This window comes from Bos grunniens, chromosome 8 (assembly GCF_055505025.1).
Source record: "Bos grunniens cultivar Pamir isolate PY7600 chromosome 8, Bosgru_T2T1.0, whole genome shotgun sequence".
In the NCBI taxonomy this organism is placed as follows: Eukaryota; Metazoa; Chordata; class Mammalia; order Artiodactyla; family Bovidae; genus Bos; species Bos grunniens.
Genome location: NC_141172.1, coordinates 79,123,694 through 79,143,586, shown reverse-complemented (window position 1 = coordinate 79,143,586; position 19,893 = coordinate 79,123,694). Strand labels below are relative to the sequence as shown.

Sequence of the window (19,893 nt, the reverse complement as noted above, 5' to 3'; positions counted from 1 at the left end):
TTGTTTTTAAATAATAATGCTTTCTCTTTTCCTGTTAATCCATTTAATTGAGACTTTACTCTTTTTTTCTAGTGACAAATTTTATAATGAAAGCATTTATTAATGGGAGAAGAGTATTTGGGATTCCAGTCAAAGGATTTCCAAAGGACTACCCCTCAAAAATGGTAAGTGTCTGTTGGAAATACCAAAAAACCAGTTCCAAAAACCTTTTAAGCACCTAATTTGTATACATTACTTCAGTAATAACCTAAATACTCGAAAGTTTGGTGAGTCTAGCCACGATGAAAGCCTTTTCATAAACATAGCTATTTTGAAGCCATTTGTCAGCAGCATGGGGAGAGATAGCCAGAAGTGAAGTTTGGGTGGATTTTCCTAGATTTAGGAAAATCTAAATTTTCTAGTCTGCTTGCAAAGAGTAATAAATACCTTAATGAAGCTAGGAGAGACATAGTGCTCCCTGTGCTAAAAATCTGTCCTCATATAACCTGATACTCAGGTTTTTATGGAACCACACTCAATAAAAGCAAAATAAAATTACATTATAAAAATTCATTTCAGTGAGAAAAAAGGGAAGGGGCTAGGAACTAGAGTGTTGCGTGTTAAAAATAAAGGGGTTTTTCTCCTGCATTAATTTTCCTAATTAAGACTTTTTAAATGAACCTTATCAGGTGTGTAAGCATGTTCAGCATTTTATCACATCTCTGCATCTAGCTTTTGCTAGATATTACTGTGGCAGTCTTCTACACCCTGCTTCTGAAACTTGTTCTAACAGATCACCTGGGGATTTTGTTAAAATGCAGATTCTAATTCAGGAGGTCTGGGGTGGGGCCCAATACTGCATGTCGTGCAAACCCCCAGGTGATGCCACCTCTGCTGGTACCCAGCTTCATTTCAGTGGTAAGGAGGCTAGAATCCAGGCCCTTGTCTTTCCTTTCCTCTGATACTTTGCTTCAGAAGCCACAGCAAAGCAACACATAGCTTCTTTCTTTTTAGGTTTTAGCCTTTTCTTTTTATGAGAAAATGAAGTTTTTGTACCTGGCCGCAGTTTTCCCCAAGTCCTAGGAAACTGACTCACAGGCATATGTAATGCTCTTGTTTAGAGTTGTGCTGGGGGAAAAGATAGGGTTAAAGTGTTCTGCACGGTGAAAAGGAATGAACCAAAATGAATTCAGGTAAACCTATCCTGAATTACCTCTTAGTGATTTTAGATTTTTGGATTTAAACAGTATAATAATAATTATTAAAAATAATGATTTGTCAATGTTGAGATATAAGATCCCTGATTGATACTGGTTAGTTTTTGTGTTTGGATCTGATATTAGTAGTTTAGGTTTTTATGTATTTATATTCTGCTAGGAGTACTTTTTTGATCCAGATGTACTAACTGAAGGAGAGCTGGCCCCAAATGATAGATGTTGCCGCATTTGTGGGAAAATCGGACACTTCATGAAGGACTGTCCTATGAGGAGAAAGTAAGTGAACATTCAAAAGGGTGGTTTTGTTTTTATTTTCTTACTGTACCAGTTTTCAAATGAGGTTCTCTTGTACCAGGAAATAAACTTATATTAAACCCAGAAGTTCTCGGATAACTTTGAGATTTTTTACAAGGAAAATGAAGTGATTTAAAACCTGGCTTTAAGTCAGATAGCTAGGATTAACTTGAGTGTACAGGAGACAGTCTTCCAGGCCTCATCCCTTTTCCTAATTTTGGGCACATCCCTAATCACCCCTTGATCCTGTCCAACAAGGATGGAAGAGCAGAAGAGGAAACTGAAATTCTTCCATTTTACAGCAGTGAGAAGTCCAGAATCATTTCAGTCATTGAAAAGTAAAATGGGTTTGTTTTTAGGATCTCAGTTATATTCTGATGTACAATATCTGGGGTGTACTGTGTGGGAATTTAGACTCAGTAATACTGTACTGCGCTATAGGACCCTTCACTTGTATTCATTTTAATTCTTAATAATTGTTGTGGTGACCTACTCGATTTGGTCATCATGCTTTCTTCTGATAATGTTTTCAGGAGAGCAGAGGGAGATGTTTTTGGTTGCTTGCTTGGGACATATTCTTGTTTTGTGGTGGTGGTATTTTTAAGTGGATGATAATATTCTCATTTAAAAACATGGTACTTAAATCACCATCTGGAATTCGAGGCTCTTATTTATTACTTTTATTTTTTATTCAGATAATAGCCACTGATTCTGTAGGGAAAGGAAAAAATAATTTTGACAGTTTAAGAGCACAAAGCTCCTTCTAACCATTGTTCCATTGTGAACCTAAAGTTTTATGTCTCAAGTTTCCAGTGCTAGTAAAGAATTCTGCTGCTGCTGCCGTTAAGTCACTTCACTGACTCTGTGCAATCCCATAGACAGCAGCCCACCAGGCTCCCTGTCCCCTGGGATTCTCCAGGCAAGAACACTGGAGAGGGTTGCCATTTCCTTCTCCAATGCATGAAAGTGAAAAGTGAAAGTGAAGTCACTCAGTCGTGTCCGACTCTTAGCGACCCCTAGTGGGCCAGAAAGTTTTAAGAAATCATTCCAAAGATAATTTGAGTTTCATCACATCAGTACCAGAGTAGGTATTAAGGAGTTCCGCTAATTGCAAAAACTGGTTTCACAGCATTAGAGTAATTGTGAAAATGAACAACTACACCCTTAAGCTCTGAGGGTACTTTTTAACACATTATTAACCAGAGACGTATTAATGCCACAGGTGATAGTTTCTGCAGAAATCCCCCAGTCAAAAATATGTTAATAGAGAAGATGGACTTAAATTCTTATTTTTCCCTCTGATGCCTTCTGTATCTAGTTGTCTCCTAACCTGGAGGAGTCTTAATACTTTGTTAGGTTTCTGTTCAGATTTTTCCTACTAGTATTATATCTTCTACAGAGTGAGGCGACGGCGAGATCAGGAAGATAGCCTGAACCAAAGATACCCCGAGAACAAAGACAAAAGAAGCAAAGAAGATAAAGAAATTCAAAACAAGTACACAGAGAGAGAGGTATCAACAAAAGAAGATAAACCCATGCAGTGTACACCTCAGAAAGCCAAGCCATTGAGGGCAGCTGCTGAGCCAGGGAGAGAGAAAATCCTCAGGCCACCAGTGGAAAAGTGGAAGAGACAGGAGGACAGAGACTTAAGAGAAAAACGTTGTTTTATTTGTGGAAGAGAAGGGCACATTAAAAAGGAATGCCCTCAGTTTAAAGGCTCTTCAGGTATGGATGCCCATCATGCCTTGATGTTTGCACTCACATCTCAAGGGAAATCTCTTTTTTAGGGTTCTTAACTATTTTAGTTATATGTACAGGTCTATTTACTGGATAAGATTTTGTTTTTCAGAAGGTAAACCCACCTCCCCCACCTTTACTTCTAATTCTCTATGTGTTTTTAAACACTAATTCCTGGTTTTTTTAAGAGGCTTGTCAGTCTGGTCAGTTTGGTTGACTTTTCAGATAAGATTATCAATGAATTGAAGACCTAGTAATCCCCAGTACTTAAAAAATGTAACTTAAGACAGGGGTCCCCAGCACCCCCCAGGCCATGGACCAGTACTGGTCTGTGACCTGTTAGGAACAGGGCTGCACAGTCGGAAGTGAGCAGTGGGTGAGCAAGTGAAGCTTCGTGTGCTGCTCTCCATCACTCCCCATGGCTGTCATTACCTCCTGAACTACCACCGCCCTGCCCACCGTCCACCACCCCCCAGCACCCAGGCCATGGAAAAATTGTCTTCCATGAAACTGGTCCCCGGTACCAGAAAGGTTAGGGACTGCTGACCTAATTGACCAGAAAACAAGCTACCACTTACTTGAGCTTTCCCAACTCAGTATGTACATTTCTGAAATGGAAGAGCCATGGGTAGGCATAGCTGAAGTGATCTCAGGACACCATACTTTGTGTGCAGGAGCCACTTACATTGTTGTGTAAACACATGTGCTCACAGCTAAAAAGGGGAGTAGAAGAAGGGTGACAGAGTTAACAGCGCCTCTACTGCAGAGAAGTCCCTTTGCATCTCATCATTCCTTCAGTGAGCATGTTACTCTTACAATGAGGAAAAAAGTATTTTCTGTCTATAGTTGAACATCATCCATAGATCTTGCCCCTGTAAGTTGTTGGATCTTAATTTGCTTTTTCTATGAAATGGGTGAAGCATCTGTTTGGGGCATATTTTTAACAGACTTAAAAGTAAGGGTACCTTGGAGAGGGGAGGGTAAGTTACAGTTTACAAGGCAGTTTATATACTCTCAGTTTTTTCTCAGAAAAAACCTGTGAAAGTGGGTGAAATTTATTTAGCATAAAAATGAAACCCTGAGAAATAATGTTTTCTTATTAAAGTAGAGACTCTGTTCATGTCCTCAACTGTTAAGTGTTCATGGACAGCATAAAAAACGTCAGCACTGAAAGTTTCCTTAAAATACTCACTCTAGTCCTTGTCGTTCCTGGAAACACTGATACCTCTCTTCCACTTTATGATACCATATCAGCAATATAGTATCTCTTTTTTTAAGATAGGAAAGTTTAGATCAGCCATCCTTGTTTTTTTAAATGAGCTTTATATAAAAAGTTCTTAAATTGTTTTATTATTAATTTTAAAATACAGTGTAAATGTTTATGAAATGTTTTTACAGCTTCAGCTTGTCCTACTTCTAAGGAATTCAAACTTTTATTGCCCTCACAAGGGACATATAGCAGAATAAAATGATGTTATAATTATAAGGGTAAAATGTTTAAAAGAAATTAAAAGCAATAGCTAACGTTCATTGAGCACTTTGAGTGGGTCAGGCACTATTTAAGTACTTTACATGGGTAAACTCGTCTAATTTTCACCAGAGCCCCATTAACTGTGGTATTATTTTGATATCCTCAGTTACAGATGAGGAAACTGTAAACAGTATATATAGATAAAATGTAATACAGTCTCATCAAAATTCCTTTTGTAGGCTCCCCTTCAGAACAGCTCACTGTCTGCTTTTACTCAGAGCAGGAAGTACATGGGCATTGCCTTCCTCTTTGGTACAGCAAAGTGGTGCAGGGATGCTCCTGCACTCCCCCGGCTTGGATGGATCTCTTCTTACTAGCTAGTAGCAAGTTTTAAGTTGCCAGTAGTAAGTGGAGTAAATAAAATAAGTAAAGCTCTCAAAATAGTAAAAATAGGGAATTCCCTGGCGGTCAAGTGGTTTGAACTTGGCACTTTTACTGCCGTGGGCCTGGGTTCAATCCCTGGTCAGGGAACTAAGATCCTACCAAAATTTTTAAAACATAGAGCAATGATCCTGGCCATCTAGAGGTTAGCAGCCAATCAAGAGGGACAGGGAATGTCCTGGGACAGGGATGAGGTATTATCAAATGTACAGAAAACACTAGAATCTTGGTTCCTTCAGACTGCCATGTTTTCATATTAAATCGGGTAGTCATAATGTAAAACAAAAAGAGGAAGGGCTTCCCTGGTATCTCAAACAGTAAAGAATCTGCCTGCAATGCAGGAGACCTGGGTTCAATTCCTGAGTCAGGAAGATCCCCTGGAGAAGGGAATGGCTACCCACTCCAGTATTCTTGCCAGGAGAATTCCAGAACAGCCTGGCAGGCTACAGTCCATAGGTATACAAAGAGTCAGACAGGACTGAGCGACTAACACACACACACACAGTAAAAGGAATTAAAAGAGGAGTGGAGCTAAAGTATGGTGAATTTCCTCCAATAGCAATTAAAAATAATCAGCTTCTGTCTAAAGATTATGTTCTTCCATTTCATTTCTTCTAATACATTAGAATTTTGTCCACATAATATTTTGAGTAGAGCTTCTGTCATCTCAACAGAAAATCTTTCTGTGAAAGTTTGAAACAGGGCCACTGCTTTCAATTTAAAGTAGGAACAAAAAGTGCTCATTTCTTTCTCAGGTCTGTCTAAATCAGATTGTGTATTTGGATCCCCTTCTTCACCTAACCCTTTGAGACCAGCTGGCACATTTGTTCAGGTAAACCTAGCTCAGACCCGAGCAGGAAACCCTCCCGTCTCTGCCTCTCCCGCAAACACTCTGAGTACGAGCAGCTCTGGGCCAGGTGCTCGGGAGGGGCTGGGCAGTTCAGGTGGCTCCTCCGCTCTGCCTGAGGTGCCGTGTGCGGTGAGCTTGCTGTGCACCGGCTGCCCGGCGTGCCTTTCGGGGTCCTGCAGATGTGTCTTGCTTGTCGATTAACTTGCAAAGTTCTGCCACCCACATGCCTAATTTCAGCTCTCCTTGGATTTGGTTACAGTTTTCAGACTGTTTCGGATGCTGTTCCTTTCGACTTTGTAAACCAGTCTATTTCGTTTTTTAGGCAGTGCTTTTACATGAAGACCAAAAGCAACAAAAAACATCTATATTTTTGAGTCCCCAGTCAGGTATGTGGGCTTTTTAAAAAAACAAATGTGTGTTGTTTTATTTACTGCATAGCGTACCACATGCCTTTTGAGGCACTTCTTTGAATAAGTGGTTTTAACAGCGATTGGACATCAGAATAACTTGGGGAGATTTTAAAAATACACTTGCCCTCGACCTTCATTTCCTAAATCAGATTCTTCGAGGGTTAGGCTTAAGCCTGTTTTTGTTTTTCTTTTTAAATGTTCTAGGTGATTCTTATATTATACCATCCTTGAATAGGAACCATAGGGAACCATAGTCTCTAATTATTTGTTCCTCTTCTACACCTTTTGTTTCTGCTTTGAAATTGCCACTGTCTTGTCAGCAGTGTATTCTCCTCATGGAGATTATTTGCCACCAAAGAAAGTAATTGTGGGCCTGAACACTCTGTCTCAACTATGTCACTTATTTTCTGGTTCCTTCAACAAATATTAAGCCACACCTCCCACCCACCCGCCCCCTCCAAGTGTGGGGTGTGGGCCTAAATACTGAAGATAAAAGCCCCTTCTCTCATTTACTCTGCCTTCTTGTCAGAAAAGACACAGACATATTTCATGTGGCGACAGATGTTAAAAAATATAAAGAAGGAAACGGAAAAGAGAATGTTGGGAAGGAGGCAGCCTCTGATAAAGTAACATTTCAGCAAAGAATCAAAGTAAAAGGAAGATGCAAGTCAAGAAGAACTTGGATTTAGACTCTTACAACAGAGCTGAAAACAGTTTTGTCCCAAGTGGTGACACTAAGCCGGATGAGGGAGAGGAGGGTAACTGGAGCTGAGGTCAGGGTACATGACTGTGAGTCACACAGCTCCTTCAGCAGTGGCAGGGATGGGTTTTTTTCTCTACATGAGACGGGCAGCTGTTGGAGGCAAAGGAGTGGTAGAATTGTCTTAAAAGGTTCACTATGACTGCTGAGGAGGCAAGGGTGAAAAACTAACAAGGAGGCTCCTTCTGTAGTTCAGGGGAGAGATGAGGACAGCTTGGACAGGGGTGGAAGGGATGGAGGAAGTGAGGTCTGCTCATCTCCTGGAGACTTTAAAGGTAGTGCCGACATGATAATTGATGAGTTGGATGATAAGACATGACAGAAAATCGTGAGATTTTGAGACTCAGAGGTGACACTGTGATTTTTTGTCCTGAGCAGCTAGAAGAGTGAAGTTTGAATTTCCTGTGCTGAGGAACCATGAGGAAGAACAGATTATGGGGAGAAATAGAGTTCAGCTTTAAATGTGTAAGTTTTAAGAGACCTGCTGGATATTGTGGTAGAGGTGTTGAATAGCCAAGTAGATATAGGAAGGAGCCTGGTATTTAGAGCAGAAGTCCCATCTGCAGATACAAATTTGAGGATGATCAGTATGTAATTGATGATAGTTAAGCCCTGGATCTGACTGCAGTCACGTAGGAAATACATGCAGATAGAAAAGAGAAAAGCATGTAGAGGCTTAGGCAAAATAAACCAAGGAGACAGAAACACACCCCCAGAAAAAAAATGTTTAACAGTGGGGATGGAGAAGCAGCAAGTTTGATCTTTTAATGGAGTTTTAATATAGAAAGTGCCTCAAAGAGGGGGCAGTTGGCTTTATGCAAATTGCTTCTGACAGGTCTGTTCAACGAGGACTGAGAATGCTGCATTTTATTTGGCAACACAGAAGTCCCTCACTGTGACTTTGAAAAGAGCCATTTCTTTGAAATAGGGGGCAGAAAAACCTGATTGTAGGGAGTTGTGCTGAGAAGTGCTGGAAGAATTATAGGGTACCTGACCTCAGCTATGGCTGCATAGTGCCAGGGCCCCCATCCCTACCCAGTCCCCCCAGACCCAAGGAAAGATGCTAAAAGGGAGGGGCAAATAGGATGCTATGAAGGCGTCTCTTGGTGTTTCAAGAGTAGTTTTTTTTTTTTTTTCAAGAGTAGTTTTAATCCTGAAATAGAAGGGAGAAATTTGAAGAGTAAAAGAAAAATCAAAGTAACTTTAACATATAATGAATCACTTTTTCAGCTTTTTTTTTTTAAGGACATGAAACTATAAATCATGATGCAAACCTCTGGCCTTTAGACACTTAACTAGTTTTGTTTAATATCTCTTTCTCTTCCCCTCTCTAATTTTCAATAAAGTAGGATTAAAGAAGGGAAATTGTTTAAAAGAAATAGAGCATGTGTACTCTTTTTAAATTGATTGTATAGTTGGTGAGAAAAGTTTTGGAAATTTTAAAGCTTCATTGATAAAACCTGACAGTTTTATATATAATGTAAAACAAGCCGCCTATTTTGTGGTCAGCTTTTACGTGTTGTATGTTACTGCTAAGGTGCAAACAATGTTTGCTTGTAGGTTGGAGAGATGCCTGTGTTAGTTATAAAGAATGAAGAGGCTAAGCCATCTCTCCAATCAGGTGTCAGTTTCTGAGAGAGAGCGCTCCCAGAGCCTCGGCAGCCTCCCCAGCCCCGCAGCAGATAGAGCTCTTCCCTGCTGTCGCCAGCCAAGGCTGCAATAAGCCAGGGCGCTGTGGTCTCACCCTGGGAAAGCTAAGGAAGCTCCAGGCGAAGGGCATTTGGTTGTCTCTACTTCGAATGTTAACAAGGAAAATAAATTGAATTATTAAATTATTTAAGTACTTCTTAAGATGAATTATCTCAATATATAAAATGATCTACTTAGAAATAGGCATTTATTTTTATAATACGTGAATATTTTACAGTTGTGTTTTTTTAATGATTGGGAAAAACATTCAAAATGGCATCAAGTTTCTCTACAATCAGACTGAGGTAGGACGTCCCAAAGAGAAACAGAAATCTTCAAAGAATTGTCACACTTACCCAAAAGGGGAACGTGGTATCCATGAAAGGTGAAGACATAGGAGATTGTGTAAGAACAGGCAAGAGCAGCTCTTTCCTGGGAAGGTTTTGTAATTGTTCTCATTGGAATGCATGGACTTAAAAATAAAAAAAGTTCTACTGGGAAAACCCTCAAAATGAAATAGAGTGAAATGAGAATGGGGTCTGTTCTGAGAGGATTTGATTGACAGTGGGAGTAGCCATGAAACATGGAGGAGGAGATTGACGAGCTGCCTTGGAAGCTACTTCGGCAAATGAAAGTGTATTGGAGACAGACTCCACTGCAGTTTGTGGGGTTGTTTCCCATAGATCCTCTGAGAGTTTGAAGGTCACATAGTTAACAGATGTAAAGAAGCCAAAAGACTTGTTTTTACAAGCTTCAGCCTCGAATAGGCATTTCCAGAACACTTTACTTAAGAAAATACTGGTCCGTCCTTAGTTGAGATTTGTTTTGTCAAAGATAAGATGTTTATGAATATCAGCTTTTGCCGTCAGATTGCACAGTGTGATTTCTAGCTGTGATGTTATCCTCCATTGCTTCAGTTTCCTCATCTGTTAAAGGGGATAATAATAATACTAATCTTGTGGGACTGTTGCAAAATCTATGTAAAAGCACTTAGAACAGTACCTGCATGATTTGAGAGCAGAGGTTGGTGGGCGCCAGTGGCATTTGGTGTTCTGCAGGACATCTGTCAGCATTGCTTATGCTAAGGATTTTACGCATCTTGAAAGTAAAATTTTAATATAATTTCTTAAGTGGGGGATAAGTACAGATGTTAGACATATACCTAGAAATGGCAATACCAATTGACAGTAGGCTAGGATTTCAGTAAATTATCTTCTGAGTGAAAGATTTACATATTTATAAATCTTTTGAGTAACCATAAAACTTAAGCTTACTACAGAAAAAAAAATGTTATTGCAATAAATAAGGTTTGCTTTCTACCAGGAAAAAAAAAAAAATCACAGGTGGTTAAAACTTATCTTTTCTAATAAACTCTTCAAGTTAATGACAACTGTTAATACTGTCAAATTTATCCATGAAAAATTTATACAAGTTATGTATGTTGTTATGTGAAATGTCTCAACATTAAGTAGGATTAAGTTTCCAGAAAGCTCTTTCTTTTCACAGACTTTATTTATCTGTGATGCGTGGGTGGTTTCCTAAGGAGAAGCTGCTAGTGTGTACAGCCCCTGCTCTTCCGCAATAGCTGAATTGACCTTAGAAGAAAGAGGTGAGCTCCTCTGAGCTCCAGGTGTCCCGTTTATAAAATTGGCAAAAGCACCATCTGTCTCGTGCTGCTGTGCTTAAAGCAGCCACCCACATCCAATAATCAACCAAGTTCTCTTTCCTCTCCTCATACTTCCTCCATTCCACTAAGCTGCATACTGTTCTGAGTCTCAAATGAGACAGCAGTAGATAGAAGATCCCACAAGTTTCCTTGCTCTTTTCCTCCCTCCCTCACATACACACACTAACAGTGCCTTAGATGTTCAGTAAGTTTTATTGATTAGAGGTGGACTCATTTTGACAGAGTAAAGAAGAGTGGGACTGTGATCAAGAACATGAGCTTTAAAGTCAGACTTACTCTAGTTTGACATCCAGCCCAATCATTTACTAGCTTTGTTACCTCTGTCACGTTAGTGAGCCTCTCTGCCTCAGTTTCCTTGTCCATAAATTGGGGCTAATAGCTCACAGGGCAACTGTAAGGATTAGTTTCATATATGTAAAACCCTTTACACTGTATCCGGCACACATCACTCGATAAATTATTACTACTCTTATTGCTGTAGTTAACAGAAAGTCTCCAACTATGCTCTGACTGTCTAACTCCTAGGACAAATACATAATGAAAACTTTTAACAAAAGAAGAGTATGTGGAGATTGAAGAACCATAGTCATAAACTGTTCGGTATGGAGAATCTCAAGACTAACATTTTTCTATTTCTTAATCCACTACTGTTTTTTGGAAAGAAAATTATTTTTCAAAAGAAACTACCTCTGTGTCTTTGTTTATTCCATTTTAATCCAAGGGTTTGAAATTTTAAATATTGGAGATGCTATAAGAGATTGGTGAATATCTTTTCTCCTTTATGATAATGTATACTTTTTTCCTTGACGAGAATGTTATAGCTTACTTATTAAAAACAAAAGCACAGTGGTCTTTATGACAGTAAATTTAAAATAATAGAAGCACTTTTTATTCAGTGAATATATGGGAAGATCTTATCAGTGAATATATAGATCATTGTTTTTCATACCCTTCTTGATATTCCAGTATATGAACATACATTATGTATTTAACCATTCTTTATTAATGGAACTAGTTCTCTTCAAATATTTGTTATATCAGTGTCTTCAAAACTTTTTTGCTTGCATACTCGCTGCCAAAATGTTGAACCATCCATAAATCTCCTTGTATGTGTTTAAGTTGACATCTGTTTTTCATCGTAGTTGCAAAACATGTAATTTCTGGAGGTTTTTTTTAAAAATACTGGCATTTTTAAAACAAAACTTTTAAATCAGTCTTTTTAAATGTATCAAATGAAATATAAATATTATTGCAGAAATTTTACATCTTTTTTTTTCTCCTTGAATTCTTTTGTTTCACTTCCATGGAATTTTATCTTAAGATGATATATTTTTATCATATATATTTCAAGCATTTTTTTGACTGGCCCACAAAAGTGTTCATATAAATTGAATTTTTCAGCTTTTTGTTAAATCTCAAAGTGTAAAAATGTCTTCTAAATTGTTTTTATAGTTGGTAGAAGAATATAATTGACCAAAACCAATGTTACAAATTTTGATTAAAAATTGCTTCCTATGTTTACTTACTGAAAATGCCTGTCATTTAATTAGATGAGATTTTTATCCCATGCATTCATTTATCTTCGGAGTAGTACTGCTTACCGCATGAATGAAACAGTGAATCATTTCTATTCCTAATCTTTTTGTTTTATACTTCATAAACATTGTGAAGCCTCATTAGTCTTTATAATGGCATATTAAAAGGGATAGAAAGGGGTTTTGGAGTCTGGGAGGGGAAGAGACACAGCAGTGCCACTCAGTTGTTTCCATTCCTTTTTAATCAAATCACCAAAAAATCACGTAAATCGTATCATCAGAAGTTATTCTGATGGGCATCAGCTATCAGTGCAATTTTATGAAAGCTAAAAATTTGGGCTTTTATTAGATGTATTCCCATTTTGCTACAGATACCAGCATTTTGTGTGCTTCTCTGCCTCCCAAGGGTTTTTTTTTTCACCCTAGGGTAATGTGCCACATTAAGAGATGAATGGTTAGAACACACGTGTCTCTCTCTCTCTCTCTATCTTGTGAAAGGGTAAAGAGAAAGTGGTATGATTCCTGAGAACCACCCCAAAGCCTGGTCCACAAAGACATTCTCAGAAAGAACTCAGATAAAAATTGAAGCATGTGGGCAGCTCTCTTAAAACTCTACCCACTTGTCCTCTTACGCTGTTCAGGAATAGCTTAATCCCATGTACCCAAGGTGGAAGACCACTGTCTATATAAAACACTGCAACGCCAGTTTGCATATTTGTCTAGTTATTTCCTCAGGACAAATCCCACTTAGGAGAATAATAGATTTAAAAGTAACCATACTTTGATGGTGATGCCAATAATGCCATATTGTGATTGTGGACAGTTTCAGAGTCAGTCACAATTTTCCCACACGCTTGCATCATTGAGAATAGTCTTTTTTTGCCAGTCTGCTTGAAGTTCTGTTATTACCATTGAATGCTAACAGTTTCCCACATTTTCATTTGTATTTCTTCATGTTACATCTTGGTATTTTTGAGTATTCATTTTTGTCTTTAGTTCTTTCTACTTAGAAATTTATTCATGGTTTGTCAAATATGTTACAGTATCCTTCATCACCAGTTTATTATTTTTTCAGCCTCATTTATGATTTATTTTGCCATGCATACACTTGTTCTAGTAGTTTGATCTAGCCAACTTTATGGTAGTTTCGAGTCATGCTTACACATTTTTAAGAATTTCATGTTCTTCCCCCAGATTACATAAAAATTCATATTTTATTTATAGTAGTTTTATCTTTTTTTCTTGACTGAACTGTGTGGCATGCAAGTTCTTAGTTCCCAACCAGGGGATCAAACCCTGCAGTGGAAGCACAGAGTCCCAACCACTGAACCAGGGAAGTCCCATAGTTTTATCTTTTTATGTGTAAATTTTTTTACATGAAGCTTCTTCAGGTATGTTGAGATTTTTATATACATATATACACACACACCCATATATATATATATATACACACACACAGGGGATTACATGTTTAAGTGATAAGTAATAAAACTATAAGTATTATTAGAATGGTTTCTTAACATTTGGGCAAAAAATTTTTTAAGATCTAAATAATATAACAACTACTCATCTACTAGAGAATAGGCTTTATTTTTTCATATTTTCTTTTCACTCATTTATTATTAATAAGAATTCAGGTACCCATTCTTTTTTAAACTCTTACATATGTATCCTTTAACATATATATCCTTTAATATACATATCCTTGGTGAATTTTTAAATTTAAATGACTCACTATATAATATGAATGTTTTATAACTTGATTTTTTATATCTAACAAAATGATTTTGAAATTTATATATGTTATATATGGATTTAGTCTCTCTTTACAGTAGTGCATCGTATGAATACAAAATATTTTATGTAAACATCACCTAGTACATGAGCATTTAGATTATGTCTGGTGTTTTGCTGTTATAAGCAGTGTTGTAGCGAACACTCTTGTGTGAGTCTTCTTGAGCATATTTGAGAGATTGTATAGGATTTGAGTTCAGAGAAATCAATTTGTTGTGTCGTAGAGCATTTTCATATGTGTATATGTGCCTTTTCAACTTTGTTAGATACTGTCAGATACCCCCTCATTGGCTGAAACAGTTGCCACTTATATCAACAGTGTTTATTCATACAAATATGATGAGTGAAAAAAATACTGTGGTGTTCTAATGGATTTTTTTTTTAACTCTGGTGATGCTGAGCACCTTTTTATGTGCTTACTAGCTGTGAATACCATGTATTATTATTATATACATTCTAAATATTTTCCTCCAGTATATCTTGTCTTACATCACTTCAGTTTTTAATTTTGAAATAGATGATTGGTTTTCCCTGATTAGTTTTCATGAACATGTGATTCATGATTTTAGGGTTGTCTTTCAGAAATTGTTCCTCACCTGAAGTTGTAAAGATATCCATCTATATTTTTTTTCTAATAGCTTTAAAACTTTATTTTTCTTATTTAGATCTTGATTCTATTCTGGTTGTATGTAGAGTATGAGGTACTGATACAAATTTTTGTCCCTTAAGTGAAAAGCCTTTCCTCAGTACTTCATGCAGTTTAGAATGTCACAGACGGGTATTTTTGACCAATAGACACTCTGTGGTATGAATATGGTATTTATACCTATAGATACTTTGATTCTTCCTGCCATATCACTGATTTTTCACTGTGAGTTGACTCTCAGGATATCTTGCTTTGGAAAGTTTGCTTTCGAGGGGGCATAAGTTTGTTTGCATACTTAATAAGTTGACTTTGGACATTTTAGAAAGTATAGTTTAGGCAAATTGAAAGTAAAAGCCATTTATACTTGTCCCATTTTAGAACATTAACTATTATTTCAGTTTTGGAGATAAAATCTTCCCATCTTTTTACATCAATGTAATGATAATAGTTAGCATTGATTGAGCACTTTCTATGTGCCAGGTACTGTTCGGTTGTTTTACCTATATTAATGTATTTAATCTTTAACTCCAAGGGGATAGGTATTATTGTCTTCATTTTACAGACAAGCAAAAATGAGGCAATACATATCTGATTAGTGGTGTTTTTCAAATGTGTTTTTTTAATTAATTTTTAGTTTAATGAAAATTCTTGAGGATTTATAACCTTCATTTTTCATGTTATTAATTATCCTTCTCTGCATACCTAATATGTTATTGTGTTTATAATATAATTAGGCATATTCCAAGTTCTGGACATTTGAGTTATTTGCATGCTTTACAAGGTTTCTCTGGTTTATATGAATATTCCTTTAGCAAAATTTCTGCGCACCTACCTGTCCTCCTGCTCTTCTTTCAGCAGTTAGTGGTTAAGAATTGATACCTTGTTTTACTTTGCATCTCTTTGATTACCCACTGATATTGATTAATTTTCATCTACTTACATGCTTTTTTTTCTCTTTCATATGTTGCTTTTTCTTTCACCAGCTGTCTATTAGTATTTGTCTTTTTTCTATGGATTTGTAATTTCTTTAGTGCTAAGAATAGAAAGCCCTTTTAATAAGTAAAGCATAATGTGGTATACTGAGGAAACTCTTTCCCCCTCCAGAATATTCACTACTTCTTATACTTTGACTCTCTCATATTTAATTCTATAATTCATTTGAAATTAGGTGAGGAGGAAAGGTATGATGTGAGGAAGGAAACTTCTCTATCCCTTTCCTTCCAAAATTACTTGTTTGACAAAATACCAGTTATTGAACAACCCATACTTTCCACCATTGGTTTGAAATGTGTATAATCAATGTGTGTATATCCTTTGTCAGATACTACTTTCTTGTAAGTAATCACTTAAGAATTTGTCAATTTTATTGTTTCATTGAACTATTTGTTTTGACTCCAAAACAAAATTTATTAACTGTTCTGTGGTGTGCATGTAATTAGCAGTCCTCATTTCTGTCCTGCAGCTGTAAATACAATAAATTTCCTTTTTTTCTTTTAAATCAATAAGTTATGGCTACCATGTCACCATTCACAGCTTCATGTCTGCAGAGTAATGACACAAGATATTTATTTCTGACCAAAGAATTCTTTAGAGTTTATTCTGTTTGGTTGCAGATGCAAAGCAGAGCTTTAAGAAGTTCTCCTGGCCTCTGTACCAGTAGTGAGCATGCATGTCATAACATGACGTCACTCTAGCAGCTCATCTGCGTTTAGAAAGAATATGACGAGGACGAGGCTTTTGTTATACCTTTTTATATCTAGCCAGATGACTTGATTCAAAACAAGTGACAAGTATGAGGTTTCTGTAAATAATTAACCATAAGAAGTAATTGTATAGCGTTTACGATAAAGTGAGGCCTGTTTCATTTATGTTGGGTTTTGTTTTTTCCCCTCCTCTAGGTAGCCTTTCCAGTAAATATATGACTCAGGGAAAAGCCTCAGCGAAGAGGACCCAGCAGGAATCATGAGGGAAGGAAAATGCCGCATTCTAAATGGCCACTCAGGCGTTCTATTCACTTTGAAAATTAGGTTCATTTCACAGGACACAGCAGCATAGATCAGGCTTCGACTTAACATTTAAGGGAAATGTCAGATTTTTTTAACTTAATGAAATTGTTAATGAGGAAAAAATGTTTAATATAGTCTTACCTACTACAGATCCCTATAGATTTAAGGATTTCAATAGAAAGCCATGATGTATGTATTTAAGACAGGTTTAAAAAAAAATGTAACTATGGGCCAGTATTCACTGAATACAATTTCAAGCTTTTTAATTATTTCAGAGCACACTAAAAATAGTGGGCTGATAAACTCCAAGTAAATTAATCCTTTATAAATCCTTTTTGTTTGTTTTAAAGAGGGGAAATTATATTTATTGTTGTCAACTGAATCCTTGTGAAAGCGTGTCAAACGTGTGAACTGCTACTGCTGTATTTACGATTTACAAACCTTATTTTATTGATATTTGTAGAATTGATAACGTGAACATGAGTACCTATTATGTGAGCCTCCTACAGATGAGCAGTGCCACTGAAGGGCTTTTGATTTTTTCCCTCTCTAATTTTAAGTTGACATATAACTACTATGGTCATAAAAATGAAAAGACATATAAATACTATGGTCATAAAAATGAAGGAAAACAATAGTCCTGTTTGCTGCTAAAAACATTTGCAAAGGAAAAATGACAAAATAAAAGTAATTTTTACTTTTTATGATACTCCGAAATCAGGGTGGATGACTTTTAAAATCCCTGATGATTAAAGAGGCTATTTCTACCAATCACAAGTTTGATTGGTATCATTTTGATCTGACTGGAGCCTTCATGGAACTGTTTCTCTAATTCATGAGCCCTTCAGAAGTGGTCAGAGCCATGCCTCGGATTATCATTTTGAAATAAAATCAAGATTTCAACCTGTAATTTTATCCACCTTACTTTCCAATGAGAGTCCTAAATTTCATGAGGAAACCAGGTGAAGGATTAAGGGCGGTACAGCTCTGCTCCCCTTTATTCCTCGCTCCATCTCCATCTGCTCTTGCCGTCTGGTGTTCACTGACAGCCAGTGCCTGCCAAGTCCCGGGAGTGTGCAGATGAGTCCCACAGACTTCAGGGCATGAATGCATAGGGAGGGCTGCTGGGGGTGCTTGCTGGGCAAGCATTCCCAGATAGAAGAGGGCTCGAAAGGAGCACACCTGTATGCTTTTCTTTTAAACAAATTCCTTGAAGACATTTTCCAGCTGAAGAAGAATCATATCAAAATTAACTTTATTTATTTGGGGCGGCAGTGGGGAGGGCTTCCCAGAGGACCCAGTGGGTAAAGAATCGGTCTGCAGTGCAGGAGACACGGGTTCGATCCCTGGGCCAGGAAGATCCCCTGGAGGAGGGCATGGCAGCCCACTCCAGTAACCTTGTCTGGAGAGTCACATGGACAGAGGAGCCTGGTGGGCTACAGTCCATAGGGTCACAGAGTCTGACACGATTGAAGCCACTGAGCCTTTTTTGTGAAGCCACATTTCTTTTTTGGCTGTGTGGCTCTGCAAAGTTGACTGGACATAAAATTCTCGTCACTTTCCTTGAAAAGATTTGATACCATTCTGTTGTCTTCTGGCATAGTCACAGAAGACTACAACCAATCTTATTTTTGTTCCCTTATAGGTTTTATTTTTCTGTTTGGATGCTTCTGTGTTTATTTCTCCTTACACCTTTTGTATCAAACAAAGGTTTGATATTAACTTTTGTCTGAAACAAAAGTGAATCCAGTGTCTCTCCCCACCTAAGTTTTGTTTGTTTGTTTTAGAATATATCTTTTTCATAATTTTATTTCTCAGAAATATTTTTCTTTCTGAAATGCCTCTCCCAATCATCTCCTTCCTTTCTGTTGGGAAAACTTGTCAAGCTTGATCTCCACGTGACTGGCTTGATTTTTAGTGTCATTCTGCCATTTCTCACATTAATTTTTTATTACTGTACATTTAATTTTCTTGAACTTACCTAACTTACCACCCATCACCTTCCTGTTCCTGTCTTTTAGTTTTTTATCTTCCTTTTCAGGATGCCATTTTCATATATCCTTTTAAGAATGTTTAAAAGTTCCCTACATTTTATTCTGACTCCTAGAGTAGATTCTGTCCAATGAATTTGATAGCTTTTTCAATTCCTCACACTGCATGAGTGGGACAGTGACGAGTGCTTGCCAGCAGACCTGGATAATGCATTGTCCTTGGTTCTTCACTCCCTTTACTTGGGTGCTGGTCCCAGCCCCTTCTCAGCACCTCAGCTAGGGGACAGGTATATCTGTTCCATGCTGAGTCCAGTTTCCAGGGCGTGGCTATCTTGCAAATGCAGCTGGCCTGTCTCTTACAAGATCCAAAAATGCCCCACTACCAGGGTTCTCCCTTCCTCTTCCTCTCAAAAACAAAAATATTGAAATCCATTTTCATACCTCCAATCTGCACTTTTTAATCTCTTGCTGAGTGTTCACAGTAGCAGCAGTATGCACAGTCAGAGGTACTATTAAGATGTTCTGAAATACTTCAATTTATTTTAAATAAATAAATATATTACCCTAGTGGAAAAAATATCCTGTGTAGGTTAGTCAATACGGTTCATGTTACAAGCAGAAAAATGTTGAAAAAGCTAACAGAATTTAACAAACCTCTCTAAAACTGCAGAGATGTGCTCAGTACTTATTTTTTCTTCTAAAGCTGGCTTATTTGGATAACAGCAGTCAAGAATTTAGCATGCTTTGCACTGACTGGAATTCTTGGCTTAATTAGGTTCTGGCTCTGCCATTTTTCCCGGAGAAGGCACTGGCGACCCACTCCAGTACTCTTGCCTGGAAAATCCCATGGGCAGAGGAGCCTGGTAGGCTGCAGTCCATGGGGTCGCTAAGAGTCAGACAGGACTGAGCGACTTCACTTTCACTTTTCACTTTCATGCATTGGAGAAGGAAATGGCAACCCACTCCATTGTTCTTGCCTGGAGAATCCCAGGGACGGGAGCCTCGTGGGCTGCCGTCTATGGGGTCGCAGAGTCGGACACGACTGAAGCGACTTAGCAGCAGCAGCTGCTATTTTTCCAGCTGAAGAGTAGCAAATCCCCCTAACCTCTAAGCAGTTCATTTTCCTTGACTGCAAAATGGAAATCATACCTGCCCTTCCACAGTAGTGAAGATCCAGTGCAGTCTTACCCAGAGGACACTTTAATGTATAGAACTCTGAAATTAAATCCTGAAGTGCAGTGTTGAACATTTCCCCATTGTAAGTTTTTAACCTATTAGTGTAAATCTAGACGTGGTTATACCTTGCAACCACTTCCAACAGTTCCCACACATGCCTTATTTTGACCCCACAGAACAGCTGCTACTCTGAGATAAGCACATGGTTTT

General features: G+C 37.7%; 1 protein-coding gene across 29 annotated transcripts in view; it reads left to right on the top strand.

The window, feature by feature from the left end:
- The window catches only part of TUT7 (terminal uridylyl transferase 7), a 58,946-nt gene extending 41,520 nt beyond the window's left edge, over positions 1-17,426 (top strand). For 12 of the 29 annotated variants that reach the window (XM_086416905.1, XM_086416921.1, XM_086416910.1 and 9 more), the window contains 4 exons: positions 73-164; positions 1,357-1,472; positions 2,890-3,215; positions 5,895-6,303. In XM_086416905.1, coding sequence (XP_086273031.1) covers positions 73-164; positions 1,357-1,472; positions 2,890-3,215; positions 5,895-6,190 — 830 coding nt within the window. In that variant the 3' untranslated portion in view covers positions 6,191-6,303. The other 17 variants (XM_086416925.1, XM_086416920.1, XM_086416915.1 and 14 more) reach the window with 11 other exon arrangements.
- Positions 17,427-19,893: the final 2,467 nt, after the last annotated feature.